This window comes from Ilyonectria robusta (assembly GCF_021365365.1).
Source record: "Ilyonectria robusta strain PMI_751 chromosome Unknown BGZ61scaffold_8, whole genome shotgun sequence".
Classification (NCBI taxonomy): Eukaryota; Fungi; Ascomycota; class Sordariomycetes; order Hypocreales; family Nectriaceae; genus Ilyonectria; species Ilyonectria robusta.
In genome coordinates, this window is record NW_025764442.1 from 1115012 (window position 1) to 1138368 (window position 23357).

A 23357-nucleotide genomic window follows, 5' to 3' on the forward strand; every position below is an offset into this window, starting at 1 on the left:
ACGACCACTATCAGGACCACTATCAGGACCACTATCAGGACCACTGTCAGGACCACGTCATGGGAAGTTTCATCCGCCGGAACCCAACCCATCCGACCCCAGGCCGGCAATCCAGGTACCACCACACCAAAAAGCCTTTGTCCGTATCCCGGGCTGGGACGACAGAACTACCGCAAGCCAAGTAATACCACGCGCATTATTAACAATATTGTCCAATTTTCCCCTCTCGCCGATGCCGTCCCTCGCAGCACATGCTTTCCCAAACTGGAACGTCGCCCCGAAACCGGGGTGTGCGCCGGAGCGCCAGAGCGCCACAAACAATCACTCACTCACTTATCACGTCCATCGCCAAGCCGTCACATCGCATACGCGACACCCAGCCGCATACGCATACGCAGATGCAAGCGCATCAGAAACCAAGCACGCCGCACGTCTACTCCTCTCGCCTCTTCCCTCTCTCCTCTCGCGCCCCCCCCCCTCCCCCTGCTCGTGCCACACCCCACGCCCACAGGATCCCGGACGGTGAACTGGCGGGCTGTCTCGAATAGGCAAACACGATGACAGAAACGACAAAGAGAAAGGAAACCCGAAAACTCAATCTAACCACAAGCCCGCTGGAGCGCCATGCATGCACCGAAACCAACCAGTCGCCGTGCACCTCGTCACGCCACAACGGCCGGGATGCTTTCGCTCTCCCGCGTCGTCCGGGCCCCGGTCGGCAAAGCGGGCCTCCGGAGCACGGGGCCAAAGGATAACAAACGCCTGCGGCTCCGGAGACCTGCCGAAAGTGGCAATTGCAGACAAACTCGCCAAGACTCCATCCGGCTTCCTATCTGCCGTTGGTACCTCGGTCTGGAGACCCCTGGCCATCCTCCCTCCCGAGTGTGCCATTTTAACAAGTGCCGAGTATATGAGGCTGTTTTCCCCTCGCCGACTCCAACCTCGATCGAGCCATTTCTTGCGTTGCATCTTAAGCCATTCTCTAAACGATGTTACTTCGCCTTCTTTGTTGACACCCCAACAGTTCGTTAGATCATCCGAAACTCCGACCCAGTTCACGAAATCAGCATGGCGAGTTCATCACGGAAATCGGGAACTTATGAGTTGAGCCATGATCGACGAATCGCGACTTTGGTGGTATTATACCTCGGTAAGGAGGTCGGCAGGTAGGTAAATAGGTAGGGTGGTAGGTATGCGATATGCACTATGTACATTCATGTACTCCAGGCCAAGTTGGCTGGCTCTCTCGACTCCCAACAACACAGTACACCCCGGGTATTTTCGACTTCGTCATCAGAATCGAGCGCTACTATCAACAATTCCTCGATTCCATCTCATTGAACATCGACACGTGCACTGCGCATTATGCACTAGTCCGCCGCATCATCTCGTCCCAACTCGCAAAGCCCAAAAAGACCAAATGATAAGGGGGGAAACAAATAAAATCATCTTGCCAGGAGGGGGGTATATAGAATTAAGTTCCATGGCCCCAAACGAAAACCACCAAACAAAAAAGACAACTCCTTCACTCTCGCATCCATGATGTAGCCTTGAGCCAGCTAACAAAAGAAAAAGAGCGCCTGTCGAGGCAAGTGGTTCCTCAGAGGCCGTAGCTTGAGGGAGGGATAAGGGGGGTATGGCGGTATCGAGCGGTTCGCAAAACAACAACAAAGCAACTCACAGGGTTATCCCTTTCGTGAAGCTGCTTCGTGTATCATGTACAAATGGAATCGGAATCAATCGACAAATAAAAGTCGTGCCCGTCAGGGTGTAGTAGATGGCAGGAAGGCTTGCTAGCCCTTCTTCTTGCCGTGGTGGATCTTCCACTCTGCCTTCATCACCTTTAATAGGAGATCCTCGTCCTTGATCGGAATCGATGAGGTCAATGCCTTCATGGCGTATTCAAAATCCGAATCTACCAGCACCTCGCGTAGTGCTTGGGCGAGTGCTGCACTCGTTGCGTGCAGGACGTCGTACTCGCCCACTTTCGGAGCCATAGTAGCGTCGGACTTTGAAGGCTCTAAAGAGGAGTCGTCGGGAGTGGAGGAGTCATTTCCAATTAACAGAAACACATCCCACACTCGTAGCTGGGCTGCGAAGGGAATCGACAAGTTAAAGAGCGTGAGGTACCATCGGGTCCCGTACGCAGTAGTGTCGATACACAACTCTTCCTGTGGGTGTGTTAGCATTTCTGATTCGGTGTCATTGTACAGAACGTCACACATACCAGCTTTTTGGAGACATCCTTGTTGAGCCAATTGTCGTTGAAGTCTTTCATGGCAGCCATGAGCTCCTCGAAACCCGGCCGGTAGAGACGAGCAAGCCCACGGAGTTGCCACAAGCGCACGACCATGACAAAACATTTCTCCTCATCAAAGTAGCACAGGAGCGTCGCTACCAGAGATGCCATTCCCTGGACGTAGCCCGTCTCCGGATAATATATAGAGATGGCGTGAAGGACGCGAAACATGAGTCGCTGGCCTCCACGGTATCGTCGTCGGAACATAATGTGCCGGCTGATTGTCCGGGGGACGTCCAGATCGATCTGGACGTCGTCTGGTGAACTCCGTAGCTGAAGCTTGTGAAAGTCGGCGACGATCTCCTCCTCGGTTGCAGAATCCTTGTTTTCCTTGGCACTCGTGGCAAGAAAAGACCACCAAGCAGCTCCCCGCCATCGGTCGGGAATGCCTTTCCACGTTCTCTCAATGAGCTTCGGGTTCTGAACGTCGAACTCGAATCCCATTCCTTGACCTTGGCCGTCCTTGTTGACGACCTTGGCCATCCTCCTCCATTTTTCAGATCTCTCTAATTCCTTTCGTTTCATAACGTCGTTAAGCCTCTCGGTCTTAACCTCATCCACAATATCTTGCAGGCTGGGAGTTGTGTTGAGCATCTCTCCCGCCTCATCCATCCATCGCCGATCACGGTTGTGTGGCAATAGGTTGCTGGCCTGGCGAATAACGGATCTGGACGACCTCAGCGACGGCGACACCGACATCTCGGATGCCTGCGTGTTGAGTGATCGAGCAGACATCTTCCTGGAGGGGATGCGCCGCACCGAGAGGCCGGTGTGGTCTCGCCTCTGGAGGACGCTGCGCTTCTTTCTTGGCGAGCCTGGCAACGACCTAGATTCCGAGGCTGAATCTCTCGGAGCAGGAGGCGGGGGCAGTGTAATGAAGCCATATCGATCGATGCGAGCGCCCTCCAGGTCTTCCCAGTCCTCCAGGCCATCATTGTATTCAAGCTGCGACTTGGGCAGATCGTAGTGAAGGGACGAAGAACTTCCAGATACGGGAACAGCCTGAGCGGCTAGACTTTCTGGAGCGCTACAGAGAAGAACAAGTCAGCATTAAATACGGTTCGGGGATGCAACACGGGACATCAAGGAAATCATACGGGTCATTGTCGAAGTCCTCAGACGGCGCCTCGGGAGTCGGTTCGAGGCGCTCGCAGTACGAGCGTCTAGAGCCAGGCTCGCCAAAGGAGCCATCGCCAACATCATAGAGCGATCTCACCTTTTGAGATTCCTTCTCCACGTCGGCGGCCAAGACGCGAATGTCGGGAGGCGACATCAAGCCGCCATGAGACGCAGCGGCCTCGGTATATTTCTCATCGTTGTCGGTGTCGACCGTGTCGACGCTGGGGCGCGCCAGCGATTGCGACGCGGGAGTAGCGGGAGTTGTAGGAGTGGGCGTGAGCGACAGGGCAGCGACCGTGGGCGTGGTGCGTCCGTCGTGGTGGTCAGGGGAAGAGGTATCGTGAGTCTCAGTAGGAGTTTTGGCGTCGATGGCCGGGGCGTCGTGGGCACCAAACATAATGCTGCCGCGGTTGGAGAAGGAGACGGAGGTTAGGAAATAATCATCGTCGAGGAGGCTGTCGCTAGGGATGGAGATGTCGAGGGGGATAAAGGGTTGGAGGTCCGCTGAGTGGGTGGTAGTTGAGGTGGAGGCCGAATCACGCCTGTGCCAGAAGCGGGAAGGAGATTTGGGAGACGACGATAGCGCGTGCTTCTGCTTCTGTTTGGTGAGCTTGGACCGAGTTGTGGCGGTAGCAGGCGCGGTAGTGGGAGCCTCCTCACTAGCAAAGGCGGCGCTAGCGCTCGAGGTGCCGGGGACGGCGGTGGGGGCGGTTGGGGCCCCTGAGCCCTCTGTGGCCGTCGCCTGTGAGCCCGCTGGAAACGCTGGGGACGCTGGCGACTGGGGCTCGGAGCCCCGCCACAGGGGCTGCATGGGCGCTAGGACCTGCGTCAAACTCGGTGCCCTGAAGCGCGACACTGACCGCAAGCTGATACCCTTAAGTTTGCGGGGGGAAGACGAAAACGACGACCGCGGCGATGACGGTGAGGAGGACGGCGGCGATGCGGCGGCCGACGAGCACGGGGTGCACGGGGTTTTGGCCTTGGGCGCAGACGTGGGAATAGGCTGAGGAGGCGTCGCCGCGGTTGGTGAGAGGGACGCTTGCGGCGGCGTGGGACAGCGAGCGCTGGCCACGATGGATGACACAGTCGACATGGAGCACACAGACGTCAGTGCCGCTGTGATGCTATTCTCGTCCATAAACGGGTCCTCCATTTGGTGGTTAATTTGTCGCCCCGTAGGCGATACGGGGGACGGCATCATGACCAGGGTCGCTGCGCTCGCATTTTTACAGGGCTTGCCGCCAGCTGGCTCGCGGCACTCGTCCTCGTCGTCCTCCTCGTGGATTGTCGACGTCGATGTCGAATTGGTTCGTGCAACGCCCGAGTCGCGCTTCCACTCCTCGGTAATCGTGGGCGACACCCGTGGTGAGGGTGAAACCGAGAGCGAGGGCGAGGGCGAGGGCGAGGGCGGCGCCGAGGTGGAGGTGCGCAGGGCTGGGTGCTCCTCGGTGGGCGGTGAGACCGCGGACATGGGAGGCGCCACGACAATGGGGTGGTGTGAATGGTGTGAATGGTGAGAAGAGGCCGATGAGGTCGAGGGCCGGCGTGATGAGCGGATCGAGTTTCGCGAGACAAAGGGGATGGGAGGTTCAGCTTGCACCGTCTTCTCGTATCGCAGCGCCACTAGACTTGTATCGCTGCCAAAGGTGGCTCTGCGTACCGTTGACTGGCTCCCTCGTCGGGAACTGGGGAACTTGTTGGGCAACATAATGTCTCTTTAGTTGTGTATGTGGTGTGAATGGGGTCGGTGGACCGATAATGGACCAAGAGCGGTCGAATGCGGACTGAATGGCCAGTGGTGTTGTTCGTAGTCGTGGTTGAGGCGTCGTGATGGTCGTGTAAGTGAGACGGTGAGACCCTGGTAGGTGTTGCAAAAGCCAAGTTGAAAGGGAGGAATGCAACAATGCCACACACAATGACACGGAACCAAGAATAGACGAGGAGAAAGGGGAGGGATTGGCGAAAGAAATAGAGAAAGCGAGCCCGAGGGAGGTTGATGAGAACCTGAGTCACTCGGGGCAGTCTCTGAACCAAGGGGCCTGGAACAAAGAACTGGTGGCTCCTCTCTTTATCGGAAGGAGCTGAAGGGCGGAGAGTCGGGGGCAGTGGCGTGAGTGGACTCAGGCCGAGGACGGGACTCGCGGACAAGCGTGCTGTCAGGTCTCTCGCACCGGCCCAATATGGTGTGGGATGAGACAAGGCAATCTTGTGGTGCTCGGCCGGGAACCAGAACGATAGGCGAGGCGGCGCGGCTGATGGGGCAGTTTGGCGAGCAAAGCAATGGAGGAGGGTCGGGAAGCGAATCTGAAAGTGAATCTGAATCAAAGAACCGAGGCAACATTAACACCAGTCGCAGCAGGCGCTTCTAGATGGGGAATCAAAGCCAGGCACGCCAAAAGTAAGGTGAGACAAGAAAGATGAGGCAAGAAAGATGCGGCAGGAAAGGAAGACTGGTAGAGACGGGGTCCAAGAAAGTGGTGGAGCGTGCGACCGCCGAGCGTGCCTTATACATATACCAAGCACCACCACTTTGCTACCTGATTTACTTTGCTTTATTAGGGATGCCAATTGCAAGGCTGTAAAGCTGCAGAGGCCCAGGCCAGCTTAGTCCGGCCCCCCATCCCCGTGCCCCCCAACCCACAAGGCCGAGCGAGGTGGATGCGGATGTGGATGCGGAAGTGTGGACTGGCAGACGGAAACCCGAGCGTGACGAACGAGACGTGCCCATCCAGCAACAGCCACATCACCCACCGCTCCCGACGTCGATGGGTTGACATGGGTCTTGGTTGTTAGTCTGGCCCAGGACCGCGGCCCAGTTGGCCAGCGGCGGCGTGCGAGTGGGTAGAGGCGAAAATGCGGCGCCGATGGGAAGACATGAGCCAAGACAGACGGTGAAAGAGCCCTCGCGGTGAGTCGTTTGACAAACTGACAGATTGGCAAACTGGCACAACGCCCACACAAACAACGTGCAATCACAGTGCAGCCGGGGATATCTTGGCCATTGAGGCCGTTATGGCTGCTTGCGAGCCTGACAGGTGACGTCTGGGTCCCTTCTCTTCTCTCACCGCACCTACATAGTACAACCCGCAACCCGCACCGCTCCGCAATGTTACCAGAAAATAGGTGCGTCCGTCCATCCAGAACAGGAGCACGTCGGGCTGGGGCTGCACAGGCCGCTCGCAACCTCACAATTGGATCACGCCCACCGCGAGTTGGCTGGTGTCAGTTACAACACATCGACGCACGCACGCACGCAACGCAACGCAACGCACGCGTCACTACCCGGTCAGAGTTTCCCAGGTACCATCCTCAGGCCGGTCAATGGGCACGCACTCGCCCGCCTTGATACATACGTACGGTGGCATACCGGCGGCCGAGAGGCATTTGCATCTAGAGGAAACCAACCATGTACCAAGTGTAGCCGGCCTGTACGTAGACCGTAGCGCAGCCGGGTCCCCACTCCAGACCACCACTCACACACCATCGGACACGACACAGCACAGAACAGCTCAGCACACAGCGGACCGCATCGGCACCCAACCAGGGGGGAAGCCTGAGTCACCTGAATAAAAGAAAGGGGGAAAAAAAGAAATACAATTCGCATGGGATGAGGGAGACGCACAGCAGGAACACGTAGAGAGACGGGACGACTCTATCGAATGTTAATGCGACTGTCATGTCCCTGCCGCATATCGCCATCTCAGGTGGACGGATAGATAGATGCAAGGCACGCACACAAACATCACACAGCATGTGGCGATACTGGACTAACCTGACAAAGAGCGCCTACGGCCTGTTTAGTTCGCTAAATACATCATTGCACTTAGACGATCCAACCACACCACACAAATACCGGCACTAGAAAAACTTGTAAATTGTCTGCTCCCGTCACCTCCGGCTCTGCAAGGGAGAGGAAAAGCCTTCACAGCTAGATAACCGAGTTGTTAAGAGAGGCCGAGCAAAAAAAGCGGGCGTCTCCCGCCTTGGCCCTGGCCTTGTGGGTCGTGGGTCTTGAGCATCGCGGGCACGCCTAAAAAATCACCGACACGTCGAAATATCAGAAGCTTCCTCGTAAAATTGTTTGTGAAATTTAATCTGAATAGAAAAAAAACCCTATAGGAAGCGGGATTTTTTTGCTTCTATTTTTACTTTTCCTTTGTATTCTATTGGAAAGTATATATGTGCTCATTCAGGGCTGTCCACCATTCTATTCGGCGCCACTACCTTTAAGGGCCCCTCCTCCACCAACCCACCCCGTCCTAGTTTTTTCTTTGTTGGCGTATCTTCCGCCTTGCCTTAACTTTATTAGTCCATGGCAGTTTTTTTCCCATGTTTTCCCTCGCATCCCTTCATTCAGCTTAAGACGCCCGCTTTTGCCACATTCGCGGCCTATCATGACTCTCTAAGCGATGGAGGGGACGCCCCGCAGCTGTGGCACATGGGCCCTGAAGGGGGGGCGGGGGGGAGGCCGGGAAGGTCTGCAAGGTACCCGCACCTTGGACACACCATCTTCGAACCAGAAGAGACCACCACTCACACACGCTGCGCACACAAAACGCGGGACAATCACACACATGCAGACGTACATGAGCTCGCTCCAGTTGCGGCATGACAAGCAAATCGAGGGGGTGAGACAGAGCTGGGGGAAGAGTACATAATTCCTCGTGTTTACATGAATTGTTTGTCCGTCTTATGCACGTACGACAGCCCATTGCCTGCGTGTAATGTTTACATGTATGTCTAGCCGGCCGGGGTACATCGAGATGCTTCCTGTCAGCGTGGCAGGGAGAACCTAACCACATCGCCTAGGCAAGCTCTTTGTTTACCTTTTCATTGGGTTACTTTCGCCGCCATTCCAGGCTGGTAAAAAAAGTCTCTGTCAACGCCATTACCGGGATCTTGCCATTTACCAAGCCCAAAGTTTCCTACGCTTTGTTTCATTCTTGCCGCTTCTGTATTGTCTCTGACCTCATGGCATTTTCCTTTTTAGCTGGTGCTACTGTAGCATTATTTCCTCGTCATCATCGTACTCTTTCCGTTCTCTTTATGAGATTACGGGAGTCTTGACGCCCCACTTGGAGTCTTCCTATCTCGACTTCGCTTGTCCGTGGTAACCTAACTACCGAACCGATGTTTGGTCAGGAACCCTAAATATGTTCATGCCGTGGTGAACGAACTGGTCCAGATCCCCAACAGATTTTCTCTCCGATCTTCCTCCTCAATTTATCTGCCATGTTGATCGCGATCTCCCCCGCAAGGCTGGGCAGATTAAAAAAACACACATAGGGTAGGTATAAGTAGGGGGATCTCAATCGGTATAGTTCATGCCGCAACCGCACGGAAAACCCCTGCTCCCCTTCTGCTTGTCTCACTGTCTTCATCACGAGACCTTGGACGCGCAGTGTGTAGGGCGGGCATCTGTTGACACTAAATGATGGGAACTAGTGGTCCGCATTCCGCCTTGTGACCGGCCTGGCAAAGGATCTGCCCTAATCGCAAGCGCCTTACCATGTTGAGCGTCGGTGCCTTAGCCACCATCATTCCCATCATTCCTCCAAGTATTAACACGATGAAGTGGCGGAATGTGAAAGAAGAAACGAGGAAGCCACAAAAGCCCCAGACCGGTTCCCCGTCCCCGGTTCCAGAGCTGGGATAAATGGACTAGACCAGGGAAGAGACCAGGGACCACCAGAGATGCCAATGGAAGCCAAAAAAGAAAGAAAAAAAATCAACCGAAAAGCCCTCAGCTCGTCTAAGCCATGAAGCCATCAGGAGACAGACGCCAGGAGCACATGCCTACCACCGCTGCCACCACGACCCCCCGGCTCCCGGTGTAATCCTTCGTGTTGGGCTGCTACACGGTACAGCACAACTCCGAATGCCTCAAACTTGGCACTTCCCGCTCCTCCCCAGATGTCGTATTAGGTCCAGGGTCTCTGCGAAAACCCCAGCCAATGCCCTGACGTGGCAGCTCAACGCCAGCACATCGTCGTGAAAATGCCCCGGGATTGGTGCCGCCCCCGGTTCTCCCCCGTTCATCCACCCATCGCGTGGAAGTGGATTTTTTTTCTCGTTTGAAAGGGGTGGGAGGGGCGGTGAGATCTCTCTTTTTTTCCTCTTTCCCCCATACCATCACAAGCCAGCGAGCCCCTTCTGGGACGCTGTGTACCAACCACTTGGGAGAGTCGCTGGGGGAGAAAGCGGCATGGATCAGGGGACCTCGGGAGGAGGGAAGACGGCACCCGCCAGAAGCAACGCCGTTGTCTCCCGGTGCGTTGTGCCCCAGCTGGAACACGCCAACTGTTGAGTGCATGCATTGGCGGCCGGATATCGCGTCCTCGGCGGGCGCGGTGCGAATCATCCAACAATGTGCTTCCCACCACGTCTTTTCTCCCTCCCGGGGCGCCGCTCCTAAACTCACTACTGCATCGCCGTCACAAAAAAGCATCGTTGGGACGCACCAAGGTGGCCTGGGTGCGTATGGGAATGGCATCGTGGGCCAGATATTCCCCTCAATACGCTCATGCTGAGCTATTCAATCTCAACGCTAACCTCTGTCTATCTCGTCTGCTTTCTCTTCGTCCGTGCCTCTCCGCCTCTCCAGCTGTCCAATCCCATCTGCCTCGGACCTGCGCTTCCGTCCCGGCGGCGCCCTGCCGCCCCGTCAATTTTGCTTTTGCATCCCCCAGCTGGCCCGGCTTTCCGGCTGCCCCAAGCCTTGGTCCCTTGCAGCTTGCATCGTAATATTATCAGGCCTCTCGAATCGCCTCACTGTGGTGGCGCCCAGGAGTCCGCCCTGCCTCATGCATGTCCACTTTTACCCTGTGCTCGTGGCTGGCAGTGACTCGGGTCCCGGTTTGGTGGAGGCTGTCAGGTGTCAAGCCGATTCCCGTCTTTTCCAGCGCCGTCTCTCGAGGCCCCCTGAATCGGGCAACCTCCCATGGCCACTATCTAGCTTCCTTGTCACGGCTCCTTGTCACACCTCCTCATTCTCCCAGTCGGCCTCTCCAAACATAGGCCCTTTCCGTGTCCCCGTCACCTCGAGCTTCTCCAGAAACTCCGGGGGTACCGTCGGAATATATTTCCGCTCCCGCTCTCGATTCATGCCTCCAAACCCGGCTCCGTATGACACGAGCATGTCAGTCACCGATGGCAGTGTAAAAGGCAGCATCAGCGCGGGATCCAGTAGTAGGTGCTCCGGTGCATCGTCGTCGTCTGAGTAGTCGTCTTGCTGAGGGCTTCCTGAGCCGGGAACGCTCCCAGGCGTCTCTAGACCGTTGCCGTTTGACCGACTCTTGACGGGCGTAACCGGACTGCTGTCCTGACCCGACTTTGGCAGCGGTGTCACCATTCCACTGCGTCGTCGATCTCGCTTAAGTGTTGCCTCCTTTTGAATGGCGACGAGGTATTTCATTGCGCTCTTCGGAAGCCCCTTCTCGCCCACCTCGGGCCTGTAGTGATTGGCCGTGTGCATCAGCTGTTGTGGACTGAGCCTCTTCAGCTGCTGAAGTGTGCCCACTAACGCCTCTAGATCGTCCGCGTCTAGGGACGAGAAACATTGGAGCCACTGTAACAGTTGGATGACAGGTGCCAGGTGTCTCCGAGCAGCCTCCATCGTTGTCTCCCCTGATGAACGCGTCTCTCCTCCCTCAAAATGCTCCGCTTGCCTGTTGTTCGTACGGGCCCAATCCTCCAGTATTGAAATATTCATGCGGATTTGCATGGCTTTGGTCCTCGCTAGATACTTCCGGTTTGACATGATTCGGTTGAAGAGCTCAGCCCCGATCCAGTAGAGAAGCTGAGATATGATTTGGGTCGTAATCACCGAGTGGATGTCGTACAAGTCCAGCACGAACAAGGTGGAGGAGAGGAGAGAGGTAACGTTTCGCGGTGCAGGCTTCGCTCGCTGCTTTGGCGATGGAGGACGGAATCGCTTCTCTATCGGCTCCTCCTTGACTTGTGCCTTTCGCTTAAACAGCTTCCACTCATTCTGGAACGTAATATCCTCGAATCCAGGAATTGTCTCGTGGTCCAGCATAGCCACATCTAGCACCTTATCCAGACGTCGCTCTGCATCTCGGACGATCAGGATAAAGATTTCGTTGATCAGCTCGGCGAGCTGTGCCTGGAACTCAGAGGTCGCCTCAAGAAGTCCGGAGTCTTTCTTAAGATAGTGTAGTAGGAGAGTTGCGTTTGATATCCAGAAAGCCAGTATTGTCATATCCCACTGGAATCTTTCGACCACATCATTGATATAGTCCATGGCTGAAACTAAGAGTCTCTCCAATAACTCTGGACTTGAATGATAATGCGCGTACCTCGCACTCAAGAAAATCATGTTTGCGGGCACAGGCTTTTGCGATGGTGATCTTTGGGGTGTCATTTTGGTGATGATAATGTCCAGGATCCGATTCAGTTCGTGTTCCTGGAAGACAAACATTTGGTCGTGCAAGCACCGGCTCCAGTCAAATTCTTGTTGCTCCTCCTCGAAATCATCAACCGGCTGGTCATGTTAGTACAACCTGTCAGGAAGAAAGGCAAAGGGTCTGGCACGCACCTCGGGCTGATCGTCCATGCCCACATTGCCCAAGTCAACCTCGAGATCTCGGGCGCTCTCCATCATCAAGCGCCTTCGCATCTCGTTTTCTGCCATCTCCTCCTCAAATCGGTCCTGGGAGAAGCCAGGGTTGTAGAAGTCATCAACGACACCCGCGTTTCCAATATTATAGCCGTTGTCGTGGAGGTAGTATGACATTTCGCTATCCGGAGGAACAAAATCAAAAGCCGTCCGCCCTGATGACGTCTTTTGATCTGAAGATGCGTTGTTATCCAAAAGTAGCTTCGCAATGCCCTTGTGTCGATTCGTCATGGCCCACATAAGAGCGGTCCATTGATTCCGATCCTGCTTGTTGACATCTGCGCCAGCGTTGATCAACGCATGTACAACGGTCTCGTGGCCCTACTCGAAATATCAGCGTATGGCCTAGGGGGTGAAAACGGAAGAACTAACAAAGCAGCTAGCATAGATGAGGGGTGGCGTTCCATCCTCGTCCTCGGCATTGATATCAATGTACTCCTTGCCCCGTCCGCCCAAGAGCCTTTTTATCCGTTCAACATCACCATTGCTAGCAGCCATGTTCAGGGCTTTTTGAAGCTTATCCTTCTTCTCCGAGTCGGTCAGGGTTTCACTGTTGGCGATCTCGTCCTCGTCGTCAAAGCCGGGACCGGCTTGGTGCGCAGCTTGGGCAGCAAGCATTTCCAGTAATCGCGTGTCGCTATCTTTGGGTCCCGCTGGAACGTCATCATCAAAGTTGTTGTCGTTGAGCGATAGGTTGCCAAAGTTTAGGGGCTTCGCCGGAGCGGGCGTTGTGAGGAACTGCGACTGGCCTGGGCAACCGGCTACGTCAGTGGATGTTCGCAAGCAATGGGTGGAGTGGCGATGCCGCACTAACCCTGCCAACCATCGTACATCTCCGTCTCGGGGATGAGATCGACTGGAACATGTCGGCGGTCGTCCAAAGACTTGGGAAGATCCGACGGCAGGACGCGGGGCTTCGGGAAGCCGTCGTCGCTGGTGGAATCTCCTAGATCCATGCTGGAAGGAGGGGCACAGCCAGACACCGGATCTGGCTCATGGAATTTCGCGCGTGAGGGGAGTTTTCGGGGGTCGCGGGCGGAGTGACGTTGGAGACGGGGGTATGCGGCTCGCGATGTGTTGTCTCGTGGAGGAAACGAAGGCCGCGGTGGTATCGTGCGAGGTGGTGGTCGTGGAGGGCGTCCTACCCACTTGTCTGATATGGAGAAATAGACGTTCCGGCGTTGGGTGTTGCTTGGAGCTGGCGCCTCCCTGGGACGAATGCTGGGCGCAGTAAAGCCACAATGGGCCCGTGCTCGCCACACCCAGCCGTCATCTCCCTTCCGGTTCAGCCATTGACCAGCCCATTGACCGGCGGTGATCCAGGCTCCCTTCAAATGCGGCCTCGTGTCGTCAAGATTAAATTGCTGACATGGCTGGTTTGGGGTTGATGACGAGGCACGGGAACATGATCAAGGGATTTAGCTGTATGTGACGCAATGGGTCTCCGTTCAAGGCGAACCAGCCCACCAGACCACCGTATTTTGGCTGCCTAATATGCTACAGTACTAGCTACTGCCAGGCACCGAGTCTGACCTATACGGCTCGCTTGCCAAATGCCCTCAATCTCTTGACTCCACCGTCGGGAATCATGATGAGCTTGACATGCGTTCCCACAGCGTCCTTGGCCGAGCTGGTGAAATCATGCTCTTGGTCTGGGCCCGTCTTACTGGGCGGTACCACCTCGCCCCAGCCCTCGGCCTCGGCGGACGGGTTTCCCTCGCCCTTCCACTCAATAGCCTCGATGGCCACCTTTTGCGGAAAGTTGCCTCTGAAATGCGCCGTGTCCACCACGAATTTCTCGACGTAGCCAGGCGCCCCGAGCTTGATGATGGTCCAGTCGACGTGGCCCTTGGTGCGGGACCGTGCCGTCTCCCAACCGTCGCCCATGTCCTTGCCCCGTCCCGGCAGCAGGAGGTTATCCTTGGTGCCAAAGTGCTGGTCACTACAGGAGACAGCAACGCCGCCGTTCTGCGCTGCCGCGAGGTCAAAGACGGCGTCCTTGTTGTCGGGGAAGACGGGCACTGCGTGTCCGAACAGGCGGAACCGCGCAATACCGCCGTCGGGATACATGTTTAGCCTCACGTGCGTGTACTGCTGTCGGGTTGGCGCATCGAGCTTCCAGCCGAAACGCTGTGACGGGCCGCCCTCTTGAACCCCGAGAATGGTCTCCCACTTCCCCCGGCCTCCTTGCCATGAGACAACCTCGTCATCGTCCTGGCTAAAGACGCCCTCGACTGAAATTGCCGGTGCATGGTTCCCCGAGAAGAAGGCCGTGTCGACCTCGATTCCCTCGACTGTACCGGAGGCCACGCCCAACCGAATGATGACCCAGTCGAAGGGCTCGGAGTTGTGTCGTCGGGTCTCCCAGCCATCGTACCAAGCACCTGTGAAGACCATCTTACCCGGTTGCCGGATAGGCGGGGTAGGAGTCAAGAGGTTTGCGGCCTCGGCGAACCATTGATCTGAGAAGCCGAGGATCTTGCCTCCCAGTGTACCAGAAATCAGATCTATAAATGACAACCCCCCGTCAGTACTAGTGACTCAACATCCAACGTGGGGTAGAAATGGAGGGGGCTCACCAATACATGTTGATCGGAACGTCGGGTCAATCTCGTCAGGAGCAAGCGACGACGCCTTGACAGCGTCAAGCTTGTACTCAATCTCGTCTGCAATTGAAGCCATAGTGAGTGAGTGCGAACGGTGAGGATATTCGGATCAATAATGAGGTTTAGGTTTTTCAGAAAACAGGGTGTCAGTCTACTCTTAAACAGTCTAGCCAAGCGTGTAGTGTAACAACGCGCGAGTAAACCACGGGCTTCATTGACGAATCCTTATCTTTTATCACATAACTATTACTCGCGAGCATCACCTGAAAGGCCGGCGCCGGAGAGGAGGGGTCATCTCGGCCACTTCCGGTGGCCGGCGGCGCCTACGACCAACCGGCGCAGGGCCGCTGCCAATCCCGCCGTGTCGTGACCACGACGGACAGTTTTCATGACAGGCGCTAATTCGGATGGGCCGTACATTGCCGTTGCTATTGGGTGCCATAGAGGTTGTTGAAGTATAAATGCTACCTTGGGGTCCTCCCAAGGATTCCAGACGAGGAAGAAAAGCTGGGGAAATGTGGTTTGAGCAACCTGTTGGTGGTTGAGCTGCGGCATTTGTCGGAGCCCCGCGGGCAACAGATGGGCGAGAGACGACCATGGCAATGAGCCACCTGCAATGGCATGCATCGACTCGCGTGACCCTCTCCCGAGCCCCGAACGCCGAACGGGATCTTATCGATACGGACAATGGATGTGCTCGATGCCATCGAGTAATAGATATTCCGCCTCGATCTGTGGCGCAATTGTCCGGCGTCATGGTGAATGCCTGTTTTCGACGCTACCCCGCGCTTCGCGCTTCGGATTGCAAAAGGCGGCTCCTGATAGGCTGAAGCTCTCAGGTTTCTCCGGTCATCTCTGACGTACCTGACGGAAGATTTGGGGATGCGATTGATACGGGAGAGAAGTGGGCGTCTTATTAGCATGACAATTGCCGGTGGGTGAATTTGTAATCTTGGTACGACTCCCTTCTTCTGTCCCAAAATCCGTCTCTGCAAACACATACGGGCCGCTACACCTTCGGGCCGCTTCCACCTCTCGCTCCTAGTACGCGATCACCATCTGATTGCCCTGCGAATACCTCCGAAATCCAGCTTCTGTTTTGCCCGTGCGCCTTGTCTGTCGGCCTAAGCCTCATCGCTGCAGGGCGAGATTCGTAACATTCAACCACCCAGCTCGAGGAGCTCCCCCCCTCACTACTACGTTCAAGATGGCGAGCGCGACGGGCGTCCCCGAGCGTCGATACTCAGACATCGAGTCTGACGGCGCCGAGCAGCGCGAGACTGAACCGCTCCTCGGTCGACCCGGCGATGCTGCCCAAGAGGAAGGCGTCCCGATGTTCAGGAACCTAGTTCTCGGTACGCTCATACCGTCGTGATATACGCCAAGACCCCTCAGAGCTAATGTCCCCCGTGTGTAGGAACGGGCATCCTCGCCCAGATGGGCATTCTGTTTCTCGTCGTTCTCATCTGGGCCAGCGTGCTGACCAAGCCCTTGATACTCTTCTCCGGCCACCCGCTCGCGCAGTCTCTAGCAATCCTCACGCTGGTCCAGTCCATCCTGACCCTACAGCCCACCCACACTGCCGAACAGAAGCGAATCGGCCAGCGCATTCACGCCTCGCTCAACTTGGTCGCGTTTCTCCTCTTGGTGGCTGGCGTCACCATAATCGAGTACAACAAGTTTGCTAGCCATGGCGCCCACTTCCACTCGCTACACGGGTACCTTGGCGTCACCTCCTGCATCGTCCTCCTGCTGCAGTACCTTGTCGGCTTCACCATGTGGGCAACCCCAGCGCTTTACGGCGGCGAGCACAACGCCAAGTCCATTTGGAAGTACCACCGCTATAGCGGGTACGTGGTCCTTGTTTTGCTCCTGGCGACAGTCGTCAGCGCTGTCGACACTGACTACAACAAAAACGTCCTTAAGCTGAAGTTATGGGCTACTGGATCGCTGTCTCTCTTGGTTCTCGTGGGGATCATCCCACGCATTCAGAAACAAAAGCTCGGGTTCAAGGCGCCATCGCTAACGTGATTTTCAACTGACCACGAGAGAGACACCAAGGTCCTTCTCGTACAGTTTATAAACCGGAAAGTTCGTTATTTGATTGAAGGGTGTGTGACGCAAGGGTCGCTAAATTATCTCCCGGACCTTCTTAGTTTTCTTGCTTTGATGCTTTGCTGTTTAAAAGGGTCGTGAAGGTTCATAGCTTTCAAGGTGGTAGGCCATCTATCGGAGATACATCTGGCCCAGGAAAAAATCTTGATTTCCTCTTCTATATAAATACAAGGCGCTCTTGGCCTTCCTGAATTATTTTCCAACCTTCACTCATCTACAACTCACCATCTCCAACCCACAACATACCACTCACTTTTTTCTCCAACTCTATTCCACCCCTCGCATCTTCTCCAACTCCAGTTCACGTTAAACAAACCAACCACTATGCACGGCAAGGCTCTTGTCCGAGCGCTGCCGCTCCTCCCCTTCATGGCCTTAGTGGCCGAAGGGCAGAGCAGCACCTTTGATGGGAAGGAATACTGTCTTACAAGCCAATGCGATAGTGCCGCCATGAATCTCTACGATAACATGGCTGAGAACTTCCAAGACATTGATCCGTGCGAAAATTGGCATGAATGTAAGTCGCGTCCCTCCCTTCTGTCGCACTGTCTCGACATGTTGCTTACCAGTGTTGTGTGAAGTTGCATGCGGACATTACGGCAAGAGAACTCAAGAAATGTACCCAAATGAGGACGTAGTGAAGTTATTCGACTCTATGCAGAAAGTGAACTCGACGGCAATGATGAAAAGGAGCATCGGACTCACCTTGAACGATATATTGGGTGGACAACCCGGAGTAGGACACCCCTCCCCCGTCAAAGTTGGAAACATTCATACTAACGCGCCTAAGTCTGAGATTCCGCCACCAAAATACTCAGACAGGTTCACCATTGACCTCATGAGACGATACTATAAAACATGCATGCACGATAATCCTCCTGAAACATACCAGCTGAAGCCCGCAGTGAGGATTGCCGATAAAGTTCACGCCGCCTTCAGCAGATATGATCCTCCACACGACGAGAAGAAGATGAAGAAGAAGAAGGAGTTTGGGAAGGATATCGAAACTAACCCTGAGCCGATGGTGAACGGATCCCTTCCTTTAGATATTTCTGACGGTAGAATCGTTCGGAACGCAACTCTCGCTATGGCCCGCTACCAGATCTGGGGGTTCGCGAAGTTCGCGCCTCAGCAATCAGTCTTCAACACCGTGAGTCAATATCAAACTAACTAAATATTGGCGAATTACTGCTGACATATTGTAATAGTCCGCCATGGCAATCGGTGTGGAGCCCTATATCAGCAATGGATTACCACGAAAGGAGCTCTATGACTCTGAGCCAATTGCCTACGAGTACAAACGCATCATTGCTGCGGTCCTCAAGCGGGCGTACAGGTCGCAATGGCGGGCCCATCACTATAATGATCTAGCTGAGCAGGTCTTCAAGATGGAGCGCCGGATTCTTGACATAGCACCTACTGTTCAAGCCTGGCAGAGGGGCAAGGTATATTATCATCTCCCATCTCTCTATCTTGACTAGAACCCACTAACATTTGGTCAAGGGAACCACTGCCCAGATGTCAGTCGACCGTTTATCGGAGTTAGCCCCGGAGCTTATGATTGGGGACGTTATTCGTGACCAGGCAGGCACGGTGTCTCGCCCATCCCTCAAGAACACCGAGGTTATGTTCCCTCATTATTGGACAGACCTGCAAGGCATCGTCAAAACCTCATCGAAGAGCGCTGTGAGAGCCTACCTTGTCTGGCAAATCTTCCTTCAGACTCAACACCTCCTCGAGCATTGGACCGTAGAGGATTACCGCAACATCTTGAGAGAAATCGATGGCACGGTATGTGGAATGTGTCCCCTCTTGTTACGAAATGCTGCTAACTATATCGGCAGAAGTCTCCCTCAACGAGAAATGAACAATGTACCGAGAGGGCGGCGAAGCATTTCGGTCACGTTATGAGCAGTATGTACGCCCAAGAGTTTTACTCCAAGGAGGCCGAGACGCTTGCCGAGAGTATTTTCCAGAACATCAAGGAGCAGTACATCAAATTGTTTGAGGAGACACAATGGATGGATCCCAAGTCCAAGGAGAGGGCTATCGAAAAGGCCAAGAGCATGGACATCATGGCTGGATTCTCAAAAGAGGTAAGTCTCCGGTTAAGCCCCTCATCTCACTGTTGCTAATCATCTATGGATAGAACCCCAACTTGCGGGACTGGTCCGATATCAAGAACTTCTACGTCGGGGCTCTAGTCCAGCCTACTCGGAATGACTCTCTATGGTCCAATGCGGACGACTACCTTGAGCTGGAGGCGTTGCATACTCGAGAGAGCTGGCGCAAGGAGCTTCACCGACCACCGAACAAGTTCAAGTGGTTCAAGAACACCTTCGACGTCGACATTTACTACTCGCAGGAACTAAACAAATTAGTCGTCCCAGCGGGCATTCTACAGAAGCCCATGATGGATCCAGGAATGCCCGCTTACGTCAACTATGGGAGCCTCGGCACCATCATGGCTCAAAAGATGGCACATGCCTTTGACGCTCAGGGCAGAATGTTCTCGTCGACCGGCAAGCTCGAAAGCTGGATGACTAAGGGAGACCTAGTCCAGTTTGATTACCGCCAGCTTTGTTTCCAGGAAAAGTACAACTTCATCAATGTGACTGACGTCAATGGCGAGGTCTACAATCTCAACGGCAAGCAGGTTGCGGATGAGGTCATCGCAGATACTTACGGACACGAAATGGCATACAGAGCTTGGAAGACCCGGGTGAATGGCCGCGAGGAAAATATGCTGCGGGGATACCATCAGTTCACCGACGACCAGATGTTCTGGCTGATGCGGTCCAAGCAATACTGTTCCTTAGAACAAGATGAAACGTTGCTCCAAGAGCTCAACACGAGTCCGAACCCACCCAATCGCATCGAATCCTGGGCGCCCCTGACAGACTCGTTGGGGTGGAGGGAATCTTTTGGCTGTAAGCCGAAGAAGAAGGAAATTCTATGCCAACTCTGGGGCAACGATCAGCATCAAAAGACAGGCGACAAGGCGGCTGCCGAGTCCGGCAAGAAGAATGAGGCGGAGGATAAGACGAAAAGCAGCAGCAAGGTGACAGAGGGAGGGCCCAAGGAGAAGGGAGAGGAGAAGGAGAAGGAGAAGGTGGTGGACAAGAAAAAGGTCGAAGAGAACAAGAAGGAGGAGGATAGCAAGCCGACCAAGCAGCAGGGCAAGCCGACTAAGGAGCAGGGCAAGCCGGCCAAGCAGCAAGACAAGCCAGCCAAGCAGCAGGACAAGCCAGCCAAGCAGCAGGGCAAGCCGGCCAAGCAGCAGGACAAGCCGACTAAGGAGCAGGGCAAGCCAGCCAAGCAGCAAGACAAGCCAGCCAAGCAGCAGGGCAAGCCGACTAAGGAGCAGGGCAAGCTCACCAAGGAGAAAAAGCCCACCAAGGAGGAGGTCAAGGCGAACCAGATGAAAAGCCAGGACTTCGTGCAGGCCGGTGATGAGAATGAGAAGCTCTAAAGCCCTTCGCTATCATTTAGTACTTAAGGGATCTACTTTAGTTTAGTTCTTATACTCCTACAAATCATGCTTCAGCTACTATTTTCCTAATATACACTTCAATGAATACTATTGAACAAATTCTAGGCGAAAGCTCCTATGAGGCCGTTATTACTTACCTTCACTATTTGGTCGGTTAGAGAGTGTACTGTGTAGGGTGCTACTTAGATTCCATTGCAGTTTTCAAATTTCCTCAGTCAACCTTCTGTATGCCCATGTATTTCTAAGTCGGGATTCCATATTCACCGGGGCTGCTATGTGAACAACGGCCCGTCGATAATCCATCCCTAAACCCGGCAATCGCCATTCCAGGGCGGGCGGGCGCCGAATGCGGGGGCTTGGAAGCTCCAGGTCAGCAAATCACGGTTTCTTCGGAACGTCGTGTGAGTTTGTTAGTCTCGGCCAGGCTTGACGAGCATCAAGGGTGGGCGAACACAGACCCCGCCCTAACAGATTGCCTTCCGGCCCCTTTCCAGCCACAGTTTCCGGGAAGATGCCTGCGAGCAGAGCCGCGTAGGGCAGGTCGGAGGCGACGATCCCTGCCATCTAGAGTGCTTCTCGAATAGCAGGGCCTGAAGATGACGAGAAGCAATTTGTTGGACTTTGTCGGTGCGGTGCCGTCCCCACTTCCAACTTACCCTACACCGAAGCCGGGTCCGCTCTCGGGTCATCCGCCCTCCTTTTTAGAGGCAAGGCTGGACACGTGTCGCCCTGCGTGACCGCTTCCCAACCTGGATCTGGCCAGGATCTCGGTGGCGCGCCGCTGACGTCACGGCGCGTATCAAGGACGCAAAGACGTCATGCATGGGGGGCGAAACTTCAAAACTGGCCGCTGCTTCAGGCGACGGTGAGGGCACGACGCGAGACATTGAAACCGAAACCCGTTACTGACAGCAGTCAGTGCGATGAAGTGTTTCACCCCGTTGATGTCTGACTTGACGTAGTAGCTCGTCAGCAGCACTTTTTTCTGTCTACGTGCTAGTCAATAATACTGCGCATGTACGAATACAGCCCGGTGCCTGAGCAGGACCGAAACGTGTTTACTCGAGGGCCCGTCAGAGTGGGGGGGCGGCGGGGAGAGAAATCCCTCTATCGTCAGTGCAGTGTGCCCGTCGCGGAACGGACGCCAGCGCGCGCGCTTTGACTCGACCCATTGTTGCGTAGCCGGTGTCGACCAACATCAAGCCTTTTTGACAGCTTGGAACTCGAGAGCGCTGGATCCAACAACGTAGACAGCCGGTACTACGCACGTAGTAGGGCCGCGGGTGACGGTGGAGCGGTGGCAATAACAGATGCTAGGTATGGTATGTAAGTGAGTAGCAGGGAAGCAGGGAAGCAAATTAGAACAAACTGGGTTGGATAGCGAGCAGGGGCTGGTCGCTTCCCCGGCCCCATTCCGTCTTGTCCATGACGGCGCGTGGCATGCCGAGACGCCGAGACCCAATCTGTGCTACGTCCGTACTTTGGAAAATGAAATTGAGGGCTGACCCCAGGAAAGACTTCCCCACTGGATGCCATGCCAAAATCGCACTGCTCTGCTGTCGGTGAGGACGAAGGGGTGAAGGGTTAGGGAGAGGAGGGCACGCGCAGTTAATCTCTGCCCAGGTCAAAGCCGCCGGGGCCAGGATGTAATTTGATTTGACGAAAAACAGATGGCGATGGCCCCCAGATGCTGAGAGGAGTCAGCATGATGTCAATTGGGCGTCGAGAGTAGCCCGACCCAGCTTGGCAGAGCCGGGGACGAATGAGGAAGCTGGCGGCTGGCGTCAATGCCAGTCATGACGTTCATGATCAAGCGGCGGAGATCCGTGCCATTGCACCTGAGAGCATATCATATTGCGATGCGCCTCAGAGTCTTTGCCCATCGAAATCTGAGTTGCGGTGGGTGGTGTGAAGACCCTGAGAGAGAGAGATCGCCGATCTTGAAGGGAAGGTCAGAAGGTGGACTGGCACTCCTCAGCGGGCTCTAGGGTCTAGCGCGCAGTGTCCCGCGTAGCAGGGGAGTCCCATGGTGAGGAGGAGGAGGTGAGCACGAGGATTCGCCCTGGGTTGGCTGTGCTCGGAGGGATGTTTTGTGGTTAATATCAACGAAGCTATAATTACCACGGCCGAGAGCAGGCTGGAAGAAAACGGAAACGAGGCACGAATACCGGGGAACCTAGGAAGGTCCGTAGCTTGGCAGGTGGATGGTGGATGGGATGAGCGAGCGGAGTATCCAGCGGTGCAGCCCGTCTGCCGATCACTGCCTTGGCTTCTGCGGCAACAAAGAAGTTCCGGGACTACGACCGAATGCGTGCAGAAGCCGAATGCACGAGGAACGGACATTGTACATGGGACACATTGTGCGACCCGTGCCATGTACTTACGTAGTGCCGGTAGCAAAGACGGAGCAGTCACCGTTGGCCCAGTTCGTAATTTTGTAATTATAGACCGGGCGAAGGAACGGCATGCTAGGGACGGCCGCGCAGCACTTGGACCAGGCCGGCGCTGATGCATTGCGGCATGCTGGTACAGTAACACATCGTAGGGTAATAGGGCGGGTTTTGGTGGAGTTGGCATGGAACCCGATGCGTTGCAAAGGAGGCGTTCGAGGGGGGGCAACCGGGTTGGCAGAACCTGCCAGGCAGGGGAGGGGAGCCATCGACCTACGTCAGGGAGCCGTCGAATCTGCAGGCTAATGTCCAATACAGTGTTTTTGTTGTTCCACCAAGCCGGGGTGTATTTCTGCTCCTCGTAGCCGCCGTGTTGTTTGGCTCGCGGCGAGAGAGACAAAGCGAGTGATGGCGAAAGGGCGATGGGCCCCCTTTATTGTACGACTCGGGATCGCGACACCACGACGCCTCCGTTGCAGGCGTGAGGCACAGTCAGAGCAGAATGACGTGCGTGACGGCGACAGTGTGTAGCTGAACTTGCTGGAACTGGGTTGGCGACTGGGTCGGCGACTGGGTTGGCGACTACTGGGATGGCTAAACCTGGCTAACGAGCCAAGGGTGCTTTTTTGGCCCGGGGTGGCTTTTTCGGTGGCCCCCTTCACCTACGTCATCGCAGACCATCGCCATCCAGCCCTCG

General features: G+C 55.2%; 6 protein-coding genes across 6 annotated transcripts; 2 read left to right on the plus strand and 4 right to left on the minus strand.

The window, feature by feature from the left end:
• Positions 1-1793: 1793 nt before the first annotated feature.
• Positions 1794-5126, minus strand: BGZ61DRAFT_531738 (uncharacterized protein; the record flags this gene model as incomplete). The annotated part of the gene is made up of 3 exons (XM_046253763.1): positions 1794-2171; positions 2228-3326; positions 3397-5126. The coding sequence occupies 3 exons, from the start codon at positions 5124-5126 to the stop codon at positions 1794-1796; spliced, it is 3207 nt and encodes a 1068-aa protein (XP_046105461.1).
• A 3663-nt stretch (positions 5127-8789) lies between these two features.
• On the minus strand, positions 8790-9925 carry BGZ61DRAFT_450128 (uncharacterized protein). The gene has a single exon (XM_046245696.1). The coding sequence runs from the start codon at positions 9909-9911 to the stop codon at positions 9273-9275; it is 639 nt and encodes a 212-aa protein (XP_046105462.1). The 5' UTR covers positions 9912-9925; the 3' UTR covers positions 8790-9272.
• Positions 9926-10394: 469 nt separating this feature from the next.
• On the minus strand, positions 10395-14738 carry BGZ61DRAFT_350659 (uncharacterized protein; the record flags this gene model as incomplete). Its single annotated transcript, XM_046240254.1, has 7 exons — positions 10395-11921; positions 11976-12377; positions 12429-12805; positions 12871-13204; positions 13596-13793; positions 13848-14563; positions 14636-14738. 7 exons carry the CDS (start codon positions 14736-14738, stop codon positions 10395-10397), a joined length of 3657 nt encoding a protein of 1218 aa, XP_046105463.1.
• A 1131-nt stretch (positions 14739-15869) lies between these two features.
• On the plus strand, positions 15870-16693 carry BGZ61DRAFT_477195 (eukaryotic cytochrome b561-domain-containing protein; the record flags this gene model as incomplete). Its single annotated transcript, XM_046248864.1, has 2 exons — positions 15870-16017; positions 16080-16693. The coding sequence occupies 2 exons, from the start codon at positions 15870-15872 to the stop codon at positions 16691-16693; spliced, it is 762 nt and encodes a 253-aa protein (XP_046105464.1).
• An 803-nt stretch (positions 16694-17496) lies between these two features.
• BGZ61DRAFT_517196 (uncharacterized protein) lies at positions 17497-20249 on the plus strand (the record flags this gene model as incomplete). Its single annotated transcript, XM_046252322.1, has 6 exons — positions 17497-17513; positions 17568-17927; positions 17986-18222; positions 18281-18568; positions 18622-18873; positions 18927-20249. The coding sequence occupies exons 2-6, from the start codon at positions 17616-17618 to the stop codon at positions 20247-20249; spliced, it is 2412 nt and encodes an 803-aa protein (XP_046105465.1). The 5' UTR covers positions 17497-17513; positions 17568-17615.
• Positions 20250-21100: 851 nt separating this feature from the next.
• Positions 21101-22929, minus strand: BGZ61DRAFT_517197 (uncharacterized protein; the record flags this gene model as incomplete). Its single annotated transcript, XM_046252323.1, has 4 exons — positions 21101-21583; positions 21640-21960; positions 22439-22542; positions 22655-22929. The coding sequence occupies 4 exons, from the start codon at positions 22927-22929 to the stop codon at positions 21531-21533; spliced, it is 753 nt and encodes a 250-aa protein (XP_046105466.1). The 3' UTR covers positions 21101-21530.
• Positions 22930-23357: the final 428 nt, after the last annotated feature.

Coding starts and splice junctions, on each gene's coding strand:
- BGZ61DRAFT_450128 (XM_046245696.1), bottom strand. CDS start 9,911: ATGCCATTCCCATACGCACCCAGGCCACCTTGGTGCGTCCCAACGATG.